Source organism: Cebus imitator, unplaced genomic scaffold, assembly GCF_001604975.1.
Source record: "Cebus imitator isolate Cc_AM_T3 unplaced genomic scaffold, Cebus_imitator-1.0 Scaffold120, whole genome shotgun sequence".
Taxonomy (NCBI): domain Eukaryota; kingdom Metazoa; phylum Chordata; class Mammalia; order Primates; family Cebidae; genus Cebus; species Cebus imitator.
In genome coordinates, this window is record NW_016107435.1 from 1,719,958 (window position 1) to 1,734,247 (window position 14,290).

Here is a 14,290-nt window from a genome sequence, read left to right on the forward strand (position 1 = left end):
TCGTGATCCACCCGCCTCGGCCTCCCAAAGTGCTGGGATTACAGGCTTGAGCCACCGTGCCCGGCCAACAATTTTTAAATGCAAATTAAATATAACAACTATTTACATAACGTTTACATTGTATTAGGTAGTATACGTAATCTAGAGATGATTTAACATATATGGGAGGATGTGTGTAGACTATATGTAAATACTACACCATTTTATATAAGAGATTTGGGTATTATCTATCGTTTGTTTTAGGTGTCCTGGGGATCCTTGAACCAATCCCTCAGTGATACTGAGGGATGACTTCATATATTGATAATGGCGGCCAGGCATGGTGGCTCATGCCTGTAATCCCAGCACTTTCGGAGGCCAAGCCAGTGGATCACCTGAGGTCAGGAGTTCGAGATCAGCCTGACCAACTTAGTGAAGCACCTCTCTACTAAAAATACAAAAATTAGCTGGGCATGGTGGCAGGCTCCTGTATTCCAAGCTATTCGGAAGGCTGAGGCAGGAGAATCGCTTGAACCCAGGAGGTGGAGGTTGCAGTGAGCTGAAATTGCATCATTGCACTCCAGCCTGGGTGACAAGAGCAGGATTCCATCTTAAAAAAAATAGTGGCATATCAGGAAACCATATTTAATTTGGGAATAGGAAGGGTATATGCTTACCTACTAGCACAACCTAGCAAATATTTGTCTCTCTTTATAAAGAATATTTATGCATTTAAAAAATGAGAATGCATTTAATTGCCTTAGTCTTAATCCTTCTTCTCTTTTTTTGTTTTTTAATAAGCCTCCAGCTGTTCCAGACAATAGAAGACAGGCAGAAAGTCTTTCATTAACTAGGGAGGTTTCCCAGAGCAGGAATCCATCAGCTTCAGAATGTTTACCTGATGAGAAAGTCCAACTTTTTAGCAAAATGAGAGTGCTACAGGAAAAGAAACAAAAAATGGACAAATTGCTTGGAGAACTTCATACACTTCGAGATCAGCATCTGAACAATTCATCATGTGAGTAAATCTGGTTCAGCAGTATTAGGTGTAAGACACAGAAATATATATACTGTCGTATAATAGTTAAATTTAGTATTTGATGAATGCACACATAGGTCCTCAAAAATATTTGTGGAGACTATATATAAAGACTTGCATGTGAAAATTTTTAAGTCACAAGCCAATACATGACAAAAGCCAAATAGATGGTAAATAAGTTTTATAATTCAGAAAACGGAAGGAATAGTTAGACCTTCAAAAACTGTTAGGATTTTAATAAGTGAAAGGTAGGAGAGAAGGTAACTATTTGATACTTGGATATTATAATACTATGTTTTTAAACATATTCAAAATTTTCCCATAAAGAAAAATTAATACAATTAGTATTTTGATATAAAAACCCAAAACTATTGAAAGAGTGTTTATTTAAAAAAAACTATGAAAAATTTGTATATATGGTTTAGTATAGAGAGTCCACAACTTCTAACTCCTTGTCTTGTATTCATTATTTTATTTTATTTTACTTTAGGTTTTAGGGTACACGTGCAGGTCATGCAGGATTGTTGTGTAGGTGCATACATAACCAGGTGGTTTGCTACCTGTATTTCCTCTTCATCTATATCTGGCATTTCTCCCCATGTTATCCCTCCCAACCCTCCCCACCCCCAGCTGTCCCTCCCCTACCTCCACCCCACTCCGCCCCCGGTGTGTGATGCTCCTCTCCCGGAGTCCACATGTTCTCATTATTCAACACCCACCTGTGAGTGAGAACATGTGGTGTTTGGTTTTCTGTTCTTGTGTCAGTTTGTTGAGAATGATGGTTTCCAGATTCATCCAAGTCCCTACTAAGGACACGAATTCATAGCTTTTTATGGCTGCGTAGTATTCCATGGTGTGTATGTGCCACATTTTCTTTGTCCAGTCTATCATTGCTGGGCATTTGGGTTGGTTCCAGGTCTTTGCTGTTGTACACAGGGCTGCAATGAACATACGTGTGCATGTGTCTTTACAATAGAACAATTTATAGTCCTTTGGGTATATACCCAGTAATGGGATTGCTGGGCCAAATGGAATTGCTATTTCTAGATCCTTGAGAAATCACCACACTGTCTTCCACAATGGTTGAATTAATTTACATTCCCACCAACAGTGTAAAAGTGTTCCTATTTTTGCACATTTTCTCCAGTATTTGTTGGTTCCACATTTTTTAATGATTGCCATTCTAACTGGTGTGAGATGTGGTTTTGATTTGCATTTCTCTAATGACCAGTGATTATGAACATTTTTTCATATGTTTGTTGGCCTCATATATGTCTTATTTTGAGAAGTGTCTGTTCATATCCTATGCCCACTTTTGAATGAGTTTGTTTTTTTCTTGTAAATCTGTTTTAGTTCTTTTTGGATTCTGGATATTAGCCCTTTGTGAGATGGGTAGATTGCAAAATTTTTTTCCCATTCTGTTGGTTGTCAGTTCGCTCTAATGATTGTTTCTTTCCTGTACAGAAGCTCTGAAATTTAATTAGATCCCATTTGTCTATCTTGGCTTTTGTTGTCATTGCTTTTGGTGTTTTAGTCATGAAGTCCTTGCCCATGCCTATGTCCTGGAGTTTTGCCTATGTTTTCTTCTAGAGTTTTTATGGTGTTAGGTTTTATGTTTAAATCTTTAATCCATCTGGAGTTAATTTTAGTGTAAGGTGACAAGAAAAGGTCCAGTTTCTGCTTTCTGCACATTGCTAGCCAGTTTTCGCAGCACTGTTTATTTAACATGGAGTCCTTTCCCCATTGCTTGTTTTTGTCAGATTTGTCCAAGATCAGATGGTTTTAGATGTGTGGTGTTGCTTCCAAGGCCTCTGTTCTGTTCCATTGGTCTATGTCTCTGTTTTGGTACTAGTACCATACTATTTTAATTACTGTTGCCTTGTAGTATAGTTTGAAGTCTGGCAGTGTAATACCTCTGGCTTTGTTTTTTTTGCTTAGGATGGTCTTGGCTATGTGGGCTCTCTTGTGGTTCCATATGAAGTTTAAGGTGTTTTTTTCCAGTTCTGTGAAGAAGGTGATTGATAGCTTGATGGGGATAGCATTGAATCTATAAATTACTTTGGGCAGTATGGCCATTTTCATGATACTGATTCTTCCTAACCATGAGCGTGGAATGTTTCTCCATCTGTTTGTGTCCTCTCTTATTTGGCTGAGCAGTGGTTTGTAATTCTCCCTGAAAAGTTCATTTACATCCTTTGTTTGTTGTATTCCTAGATATTTTATCCTCTTTATAGTAATTGTGAATGGGAGTTCACTCTTGATTTGGCTCTCTTTAAGCCTGTTACTGGTGTATAGGAATGCTTGTGATTTCTGCACATTGATTTTGTATCCTGAGACTTGGCTGAAGTTGCTTATCAGTTTGAGAAAATTTTGGGCTGAGACGATGGTGTCTTCTAGATATACAATCAGGTCATCTGCAAATAGAGACAGTTTGACTTCCTCCTTTCCTAATTGAATACCCTTTATTTCTTTTTCTTGCCTCATTACCCTGGCTAGAACTTCCAATACTATACTGAATAGAAGTGGTGAGAGAGGGCATCCTTGTCTAGTGCCAGATTTCAAAGGGAATGCTTCCAGCTTTTGCCCGTTCAGTATGATATTGGCTGTGGGTTTGTCATAAATAGCTTTTATTATTTTATGATAAATTCTGTCAATACCTAGTTTATTGAGAGTTTTTAGCATGAAGCGCTGTTGAATTTTGTCGAAGGCCTTCTCTGCATCTATTGAGATAATCATGTGGTTTTTGTCGTTGGTTCTGTTTATAGACTTGCGTATGTTGAACCAGCCTTGCATCCCTGGGATGACGCCTACTTGATCATGATGAATAAGCTTTTTGATATGCTGTTGCAATGGGTTTGCCAGTATTTTATTGAAGATTTTTGCGTCAGTGTTCATCATGGATATTGGCCTGAAGTTTTCTTTTTTAGTTGAGTCTCTGCCTGGTTTTGGTATCAGGATGATATTGGTCTCATAGAATGAGTTAGGGAGGATTCCCCCTTTTTGTATTGTTTGGTATAGTTTCAGAAGGAATGGAACCAGCTCCTCTTTGTATGTCTGGTAGAATTCGGCTGTGAACCCATCTGGACCTGGACTTTTTTTGGTTGGTAGCCTATTACTGCTTCAACTTCAGCCCTTGTTATTGGTCTATTTAGGGTTTCAACTTCTTCCTGGTTTAGTCTTGGTAGAGTGCAAAGGTCCAAGAATTTATCCATTTCTTCCAGGTTTACTGGTTTAAGTACATAGAGCTGTTTGTAGTAATCTTTGATGGTAGTTTGTATTTCTGCGGAATCACTGGTGATACCCCTTTATTGTTTTTTATTGCATCTATTTGATTCTTCCCTCTTTTTTATTAATCTGACTAGTGGTCTATTTTGTTCATCTTTTCAAAAAACCAGCTCCTGGATTTATTGATTTTTTTGAAGGGTTTTTTTTTGTGTCTATCTCCTTCAGTTCAGCTCTGATCTTAGTTATTTCTTGTTTTCTGCTAGCTTTTGAGTTTTTTTAATCTTGCTCCTCTAGCTCTTTTGAGTTTGATGATAGGGTGTTGATTTTAGATCATTCCTTGTTTCTCACGTGGGCATTTACTGCTATAAATTTCCCTCTCGACACTGCTTTAAAGGTATCCCAGAGATTCTGGTAAGTTGTGTCTTCATTCTGATTGGTTTCGAAGAACATCTTTATTTCTGCCTTCATTTCATTGTTTATCCAGTTGACACTAAGAAGCAAGTTGTTCAGTTTCCAAGCTGTTATGCAGATTTGAGTGAGTCTTTTAATCCTGAGTCCTATCTGATTGCAATGTGGTCTGATAGACTCTTCGTTATGATTTCCGTTCTTCTGCATTTGCTAAGGAGTGGTTTGCTTCCAATTATGTGGTCAATTTTAGAGTAAGTGTGATGTGGTGCTGAGAAGTATGTATATTCTGTGGATTTTTGGGTGGAGTGTTCTGTATATGTCTATTACGTCCACTTGGTCCAGCTCTGCATTCAAGTCATGGATGTCTTGTTAACTCTCTGTCTCGTTGATATGTCTAATATTGACACTATTATTGTGTGGGAGTCTAAATCTCCTTTTAGGTCATTAAGAACTTGCTTTATGTATCTGGGTGCTCCTGTGTTGGGTGCGTATATATTTAGGATAGTTAGCTCTTCTTGTTAGATTGATCCTTTTACCGTAATGTAATGTCCTTCTTTGTCTCTTTTGATATTTGTTGGTTTGAAGTCCATTTTATCAGAGACTAGGATTGAAAGCCCTGCTTTGTTTTGTTGTCCATTTGCTTGGTAAATCTTCCATCCCGTTATTTTGAGTTTGTGTGTCTTTGTAAGTGACATGGGTTTCCTTGAATACAGCACACCGACAGGTCTTGACTTTTTATCCAGTTTGCCAGTCTGTGTCTTTTGATTGGGGCATTTAGGCTGTTTACATTGAATTTTAATACTGTTATGTTTGAATTTAGTCCTGCCATTTTGTTACTGGCTGGTTTTCTTACCCGTTAGTTGACTCAGTTTCTTCATTGCATTTTTGGTCTTTGCCATTTGGTGTGCTTTTGCAGTGGCTGGTACTTGTTTCTTTCAATGTTTAGTGTTTCGTTCAGGAGCTCTTGTAAGGCAGGTCTAATGGCAACAAAATCTCTCAGTAATTGCTTGTCTGTAAAGGATTTTATTTCTCCTTATGAAGCTTAGTTTGGCTGAATATGAGATTCTGGGTTGAAAGTTCTTTTCTTTAAGGATGTTGAATATTGGTCCCCACTCTCTTCTGGCTTGTAGGGTTTCTTCCGAGAGATCCACTGTGAGTCTGATGGGCTTCCCTTTGTGGTTGACATGACCTTTCTCTCTTGCTGCCCTTAGCATTTTTTCCTTCATTTCAACCCTGGTGAATCTGACGATTATGTGCCTTGGGGTTACTCTTCTTGAGGAATATTTTTGTGGAGTTATCTGTATTTCTTGGATTTCAATGTTGGACTGCCTTGCTAGGCTGGGGAAGTTCTCCTGGATGATATCCTGGAGCGTGTTTTCCAGCTTGGATTCATTCTCCCTGTCACATTTAGGTACACTGATCAAGCATAGTTTGGGTCTTTTCACATAATCCCATATTTCTTGGAGGCTTTCTTCACTTGTTTTTACTCTTTTTCTGTTGTCTTGCCTTCTCTTTTTTGTTTCATTGAATTGATCTTCAATCTCTGATATCCTTTCTTCTGCTTGATCAATTTGGCCAATAAAACTTGTGTTTCCTTCACATAGTTCTCTTGCTGTGTTTTTCAGCTCCATCAAGTTGTTTATGTTCTTCTCTAAGCTGGTTATTCTAGTTAGCATTTCGTCTAACCTTTTTTCAAAGGTTTTTAGTTTCATTGCATTGGGTTAGACTGTGTTCCTTTAGCTCAGAAACGTTTGTTATTACCCACCTTCTGAAGCCTGTTTCTGTCAGTTCATTGTACTCTCTCTCAGTCCTGTTGTGTTCCTGTGTTGATGAGGAGTTGTGATCCCTTGAAGGAAAAGAGGCATTCTGGTCTTTGATGGTTTCATCTTTTTTGCAGTGGTTTGTCCCCATCTTCGTGGATTTACCTGGCTCTGATCTCAGGGAGCTGCTTGATGAGGTCACTTGTCTGTCTGTGGAGACACCACAGGGTTTCCAGGGACTCCCTGAGGTTACTAGGTAGGCTTCCTTTGTGTTTTTTGCTTGCAGTAGGAGGTTAAGCCCGCCTCTTCCGCTGACCTTGAGGTGCTGCTGGGTGATCAAGAACAGTGTCCCATTGCTAAGTAGGCTTCCTGTGTTTTTTGTTAAAACATGAAGCCTAGTCCCGCCTCTTTAATGGTGGGTTGCGCCTTTCCTCCAGGAAGCTGGATCAGGCAGCATTCAGCTCAGACCGAGGCACTTGCTGTGTAACCCGCTAGAGTTAGTGCCTTAGCCCTCTGGGGTTTGTGGGAGAGGGTCGGGACCCGCCCAGCCGCACCATCTGTCTCCCCACTTTCAGCTCCCTCTCTCTCCGGGAAGGGGGAAGGGGCAATAGTTCAGTCCATAGGCTCTCCCAACTGGCTTATGGGCTTATGCGTTTGCTTAGATCTGTGCGACAATCCGGGACACTGTATTATGTTATTATTCAGCTCTGTGCTTGTAATTCCAGGCGCTTGACTGGCAAAGATCTCCTGTTCTGTGTATTGTTGAGGCCTTGGGGGAAGTGCTGTATCTGGACCAGGGTGCTGGAGGGGGAGCCTCCGAGTCACTGGTCAGATGCACTTTCTGGGTGAAGCAGCACCCCACCCTGCCTTGGTCTGCTCTGCCTGGGCTTTGCTCACTGTTGAACCAGACCTGTTGAAATGCACCTGGTACCTGGTTGGAGCTAGGAGATCTCTCGATTTCTGCGTCTCTCTTGCTGGGTGTTGTGCACCGGAGTTGTGTCTATTCGGCCACCTTGTTCCCTCCCCCACACCTCTACTTTTAAACCTTGTCTGTATTAATTTTTAAAAAATATATAAATAATCATCCCAGGTAGCTATAACTACAGAGCTAAATTTTCTGCTCCACAGATATTTCACCTTCTTTGTCTAAATCAGATCTATTCTTCAGTTTCTATCCTAATACCTTTTCAAACATAGCCTCTGTCTCTTATCTGAATGATAATAGAGACTCAAGCATTAGAAATTGAAATCAGTAGAGGCAACTTTCAACTGATCTTTAAACATTCTAGCTGTTGTCTAATTAAAGAGAAGACGAGGGATTTAAAAACAACAAAAACCATTATCTCTGGAGCCTCTGTTCCTTATTCTCGTCTCCTTTTTCTTTGTCACCCAGAAAATAACCTTACTATTCCTGTCCTAAAACATACTTCTTTCTTTTTCCTGACTTTTGCTAGTCTCTTCCTACTCTGGAGTATAATCCTAGTTCTTATCCTTTACAAACAGATGAACACAACTAAGAAAAAAGTTGAAAGTTGTGCTTACGTCGTTGTGGTCAGTTTTGTATGCATACAGTAGCTCTCTCTATACTGATGACTCTTAAAGGCCATTTTTTCCTTACTGGGAAATAGTGTGAGAGCAGCAGCAAAAGGTGTAGAATGGTCAGTGAATAGAATGAGGAGACTACTGGAAACCACCTGCAGGAATTGTACTAAAGTGAGCAACAAATAATGATGGTTCCTGTGAAAAAGATACTGGTAAATGACCACAGCTTTGAAATGGTAGGAGGTAGAGAAGTACAAAGATTCTTAATCTTCATTAATTGCTCTTGAAAGTATAATTTATATTTGAGAGTAAAAGAAGTTAAATAGAAAGTAATTGAATTTAGTTCAGGGACCATAGAGGGTTAGCCATTATCTAATTAGCAGATTTTTATTGCTGTTTAATATTTCATGGTAGGGAGGTACTACAGTTGCTTTAACACTTTTGCTTTGTCTCCTGGAGCAGGAAAAGTTGCTTCTTGGTGTCCAGATTTAACTCTCTGGTCTGTGGGTATGAAAAACTGATGAAGACCTAATCAGCTACGGCTACCCTATAAAGATTACAGATTGAGTACTGTGCATCATTCATAGTGGCCCTGTTTAATTTAACCTAGAACCAAGTTTATCAAGTTAGTTACCAAGTTTACTCATTAGTTAAAACTAACTAGAGTACTCCTCTAGTTTTTTTTTCCAAGGTGGAATAGCATCATTCTTGTCAATTTCCATCTTTTCTTTTTCTTTCCTTTCTGTTTTAACACAGTGATTATAATGTAAATATGATAGAATCCCTGGAAAGCAGAGACAAACATTTCTTCTGTGTGCATTTTGGTGTGTTTAATTGTGGAGTATGCTAATAAGTTTCTAAAATTTAAATCTGTAGAAATTGTTAATGATTTTTACTTTCTATTTTTCGATATCTCAGCCAACTGTAAATGTTTGTTTAACTGGTGATTTTTTTCAATTTTTTTGTTGTGCCTTCTTCAGCCTCTCCACAAAGGAGTGTGGATCAGAGAAGTACTTCAGCTCCCTCTGCTCCTGTAGGCTTGGTACCAGTTGTCAATGGAGAATCCAATAGCCTCACATCACCTGTTCCTTATCCTGCTGCTTCTCTAGTCTCTCAGAATGAAAGTGAAAATGAAGCCCATCTCAATCCAACTGAAAAACTCCAGTAAAACATTTTTTACAATCATTGTTTTCATAGTTTAAAATGAAATAATAGGGACAAATTCTGGTTTTCTTCTTTGTGTCGAAAATTCTGGCAAAACAAGATTTATTGAATACCGTAAACATTCTTAAGTGATAGGTAAAAGAGGCATGTGTATGTGTTGTGTGTGTGTGCATTGAGTTATCTAAGAGGAGATGTTGTAACAGGTAATTTCTGTGAACTGCTGTTATCTTCTTGTTTTTCAAATCACAGATCAAAAATAAGACTATAGTTAAAATATTTCTGTATTCAGATGATTTAGAGACCAGCCTGTAGAATCAGCCCTGAAGTTGTATTGCACAAGGTTGTATCACCACATACAAATAACTTAGCTTTACTAAGTCTGTATTTCCTCATTTGCAAAATAGGAATAATGTATCTGTTCATAAATATGTTTTCGTTAAAAAATGTTGGTATTGCTCTTGGCACTTAGTATGAACTCAGCAAACTTAATTATTTTTGGTAAACATAGTATACACTCTTTAGATCTCATGTGTACACAAATCAAGAACTTCTGTACATGCTCAGTAATGTCCGTATACGTGATTTGCCTGAGAGGTAGTATTTGAGTAGTACACTTTTGATACTAGAGAAACCTAGAAATATTTTTGACATCAAGTTTTCTGCTGTTAACATTTACACCTGCTTAAAATGAACAATTAAATTGAAATTGGTTTTCTTATGCTTTTGTCCCTGACACAGCATAAAAAAATAAGGTGTTGAGATTTCGAGTAAGCCGTACTTGGCTTTAAACTCATTATTTTACAATCATACTCCCTGGATAGTTCACTAAGTGGATATTTCAGTAGGTCTAAATTTTGTTTGTGTTGGCTACTATTACATGAAAATAATGTCTGCATTATTTTGCTAAAACGGGTGTAAATCTTACACTTTTTGTTTATCAGGAAGTTAAATGAAGTTCGAAAGAGATTAAATGAACTAAGAGAGTTAGTTCACTATTATGAACAAACATCAGACATGATGACAGATGCCGTGAATGAAAACAGGAAAGATGAGGAAACTGAGTCAGAATATGATTCTGAGCATGAAAATTCCGAGCCTGTTACTAACATTCGGTAAGAACTTTTTTTTGGATGTTTTTCCAGCATATTCTAATGTGATACTTTTAATGTGGGAACAAAAATACTTCATTAGAGCATTCATTGTTTGCCTGTTATATAAGCTTTTTTCTTGCAAATCTGTTTTGGTCAGTGTAATCATCTTTGCCCTGTGAAGATAAATGATCAGGGAAGTATGGAGTACAATAGTTCAGTAAATTTGTGTTTGTTAGATGGAATTCAATTAAATCACGAGATGTATCCAACTTAGCATTTTCCCGTCTCTTAATTTTTAGGTGTAATTTTCATTTTTTCTTTCTAAGTTTCCAAATAACACATATGCAGAAGTTACTGAAAAGCAGGAGGCGATTATTCAATTTGAATTTAAATGGTCAACAATGTTGTTAGTTTGGAGTATTTTATTAGCAGTTCTAAAATTTTGATTCCTTTCTTTTTTTGTGTGTGTGCCTTAAATAACTTCAGGCCGTTTTCTTTCTTCTAGAAATCCACAAGTAGCTTCCACCTGGAATGAAGTAAATAGCAATAGTAATGCACAATGTGTTTCTAATAATAGAGATGGGAGAGCAGTTAATTCTAATTGTGAAATTAACAACAGATCTGCTGCCAACATAAGGGCTCTAAATGTGCCTCTAGGTATGACTGCATTTACAGATAATTTTGCCATGTTATTCCTACAAAGTGGGTGTTCATTCATGTGTGCTCTTAAGTTTATTTTAAAAATTACCGATTTTAATTATACATGTTTTCAGCAGATTGTCGATGTAATAGAGAAGGGGAACAGGAGATTCATGTTGCACAAGGTGAAGATGATGAGGAAGAGGAGGAAGAAGCAGAAGAGGAGGGAGTCAGTGGAGCTTCATTATCCAGTCACAGGAGCAGTCTGGTTGATGAGCATCCAGAAGATGCCGAGTTTGAACAGAAGATCAACAGACTTATGGCTGCAAAACAGAAACTTAGACAGTTACAAGATCTTGTTGCTATGGTACAGGTAAATATTGCTTGGTCTTTTAAAAACCTGTTTGTCAAATAGTATAGTCTTAAATAAAATTTGTGTATGATAATTACTTTGGTATAATTATACTGGTACACATTTATTTATTGTATGTGGGGTTTAAGTTTTTAGCACTTTATGTGCTGTATGTCAGGTCAGCAACCTTTTTAAATTATGAGTGAATTGGTTATATAGTTTAGGCTTTCTGGCCATATAGTCTCTGTTGCAACTTCACAATGCAAAAGCAGCCATACATAAATGAGAATGATTATTTGCCCATAAGTTTTATTTTATTATAAGCAATATAGCTGTTTTTATTTACAAAAACAGAAGAGAACACGTTTTGTTGTTTTGCTGATAACTCTGGCCTTACGTAGAAGTGCAGCATCTCAATGAGGTAGATATTAAATAGATTGAAGAGGTCTCAATTGTCAAAGTTTATATGACTGTCCAAGCCAGCATTCACACTTCCTGATACCAGAGCCTGAGATCTTAACCCATTTTATGTAAAAGAAAAACCATATGTTATTGTATTCAGTAAGGTTAAAGGTTAATCGTAAATTTTAAAAAGCAATTTATACATTTTTTGTGTTAACAGTTTCACAATTAACTGTAATTGTATAAATATACAATTGTATATTCTTACAATTGTAAAAATGTGTAAAAATATATAATTATTATGTAACATTAACAAAATATAAGCTTATAATTGTATAAATATACTGTAATATAGTTAACTACATAACTATGAGCACATTTATAAAAGTGTGTATATAAATCATATAAAATGGTTTTTGTGAATGAAAGACTAAAGTTTTACTAACAGTTTCTTTTTAAATGCTGTGTACTTTGAATTACACAAGTAAAAGGTGAATGTGCTCTCCTAGTTCAAAAAAAGTACATATTATTTATTTATTTGTTTATTTATTTGGGACAGGATCTTGCTCTGTCACCCAGACTGGAGTGCAGTGGCATGATTTTGGCTCACTGAAACCTCCATCTCCTGGGTTCAGGTGATTTTTCTGCCTCAGCCTCCCGAGTAGCTGGGATTAATTATAAGCATACACCACCAAACCTGGCTAATTTTTCTGTTTTTTTTTGTTTGTTTGTTTGTTTGGGACGGAGTTTCGCTCTTGTTACCCAGGCTGGAGTGCAATGGCGCGATCTCGGCTCACCGCAACCTCCACCTCCTGGGTTCAGGCAATTCTCCTGCCTCAGCCTCCTGAGTAGCTGGGATTACAGGCACGCGCCACCATGCCCAGCTAATATTTTGTATTTTTAGTAGAGACGGGGTTTCACCATGTTGACCAGGATGGTCTCGATCTCTTGACCTCGTGATCCACCCACCTCGGCCTCCCAAAGTACTGGGATTACAGGCTTGAGCCACTGCGCCCGGCCTCAATTTTTCTGTTTTTAATACAGATGGGATTTCACCATGTTGACCAGGCTGGTCTTGAACACCTGGCTTCAGGCAGTCCACCCGCCTTGGCTTCCCAGAGTGCTGAGATTACAGGCAAACAAAGGATATATTACTAGTAAACTCCCTCTTCACCTCTACTAATAATCCCATTCTTGACCGAAGTCGCTAGACCTTTTCTGTGCATTTATGTACAACACTATGCACTTATTTTTAAAAAATACATGAAGTTTTGTGGTATGTTTCTTTGTTTTTACAAACTGTATAATACACTAAGTATTATTTTATAACTTTCCTTTTTTTCCCTGCTCCACAGTGTCTCCGAACTTTTCGTGTCACTATATATGGTTCTACATAATTAGGAGTAATTATGAAACATTTTATAATGGATAGGATAATTAATTATAAAATATAAATAATACTGCATATATATATATATATATACACAACACATATAGTTATTTTTAGCTGCAGTATAGTTTTCTGTAGTGTCAGTGGACCTTAATTTAATTAATGTATAATAGCATTTGGTTAATATATACTTGTTTACTGTCTTTCACTATTTAAGAGTGAATTGGTTATATAGTTTAGTCTTTCTGGTCATACAGTGTCTGTTACAACTTTACAATGCAAAAGCAGCCATACATAATACATAAATAAGAATGATTCGGCCGGGCGCGGTGGCTCAAGCCTGTAATCCCAGCACTTTGGGAGGCCGAGGTGGGTGGATCACGAGGTCAAGAGATCGAGACCATCCTGGTCAACATGGTGAAACCCCGTCTCTACTAAAAATACAAAAAATTAGCTGGGCATGGTGGCGCGTGTCTGTAGTCCCAGCTACTCAGGAGGCTGAGGCAGGAGAATTGCCTGAACCCAGGAGGCGGAGGTTGCGGTGAGCGAGATTGCGCCATTGCACTCCAGCCTGGGTAACAAGAGCGAAACTCCGTCTCAAAAAAAAAAAAAAAAAGAATGATTGTTTGCCAGTATAGTTTTACTATAAGCTGTATAGCTGTTTTGTTTTTTTTTTTTATGAAATGCACTAAAGAACATACTCGCAGAAGCTTCTGTGCATTTATGTTTGTTAAGAAAGATATGCAGGAGAATATATCAGAATTTGTCTACATTTTAATTTTAAAGGACACAACTTAATTGGTCTCTAGAACAATTATTTTCTAGGGAGCAGTTTTCTATATGTATTTTTTATATGTAATTTGTATTTCTATATGTATTTTTGATATGTATTCATATTTTTCTGTATGTATTTATGTTTTAAGCAGTGGTATATTTTTATATTTTAAGAAAATATATATTTTTTAATTTTAAGCAGCATTTCCGTCTTTTACTGGCCTGAAATTATATAATAAAACCTTGAAGCCACCATAAGTTATCCAAGGAAGATAATGTATAGAGTTTAAAGAGTCACTGTATGTTGATATACTGTAGCTTGTTTAACCATTATTGGAACTGGCCTTTTCCAAATTTTCCCAATTATAAGAGTTGTTGAGGTGAGATAATTATAGTTAACTACATAACTAGTAACATAAAGGTGTGTATCCAAATACAAACTTGTAAACAGATGTATGTTGAACACGTGTAAACATGCATACAAACATGTGCTTTCTTTACTGCTTTAATCTTTTTATGTAAATT

The 14,290-nt window shown here is 37.4% G+C and overlaps 1 protein-coding gene across 13 annotated transcripts in view; it reads left to right on the top strand.

The window, feature by feature from the left end:
* PCM1 (pericentriolar material 1) overlaps nt 1-14,290 on the top strand; it is a 96,616-nt gene that overhangs the window by 17,573 nt on the left and 64,753 nt on the right. For 7 of the 13 annotated variants that reach the window (XM_017539665.2, XM_017539667.2, XM_037742416.1 and 4 more), the window contains 5 exons: nt 781-997; nt 8,934-9,117; nt 10,059-10,229; nt 10,714-10,865; nt 10,985-11,220. In XM_017539665.2, the coding sequence (XP_017395154.1) occupies nt 781-997; nt 8,934-9,117; nt 10,059-10,229; nt 10,714-10,865; nt 10,985-11,220 (960 nt within the window). Of the gene's footprint in view, nt 1-780; nt 998-8,933; nt 9,118-10,058; nt 10,230-10,713; nt 10,866-10,981; nt 11,221-14,290 lie in introns of all 13 variants that reach the window. The other 6 variants (XM_037742412.1, XM_017539660.2, XM_017539673.2 and 3 more) reach the window with 1 other exon arrangement.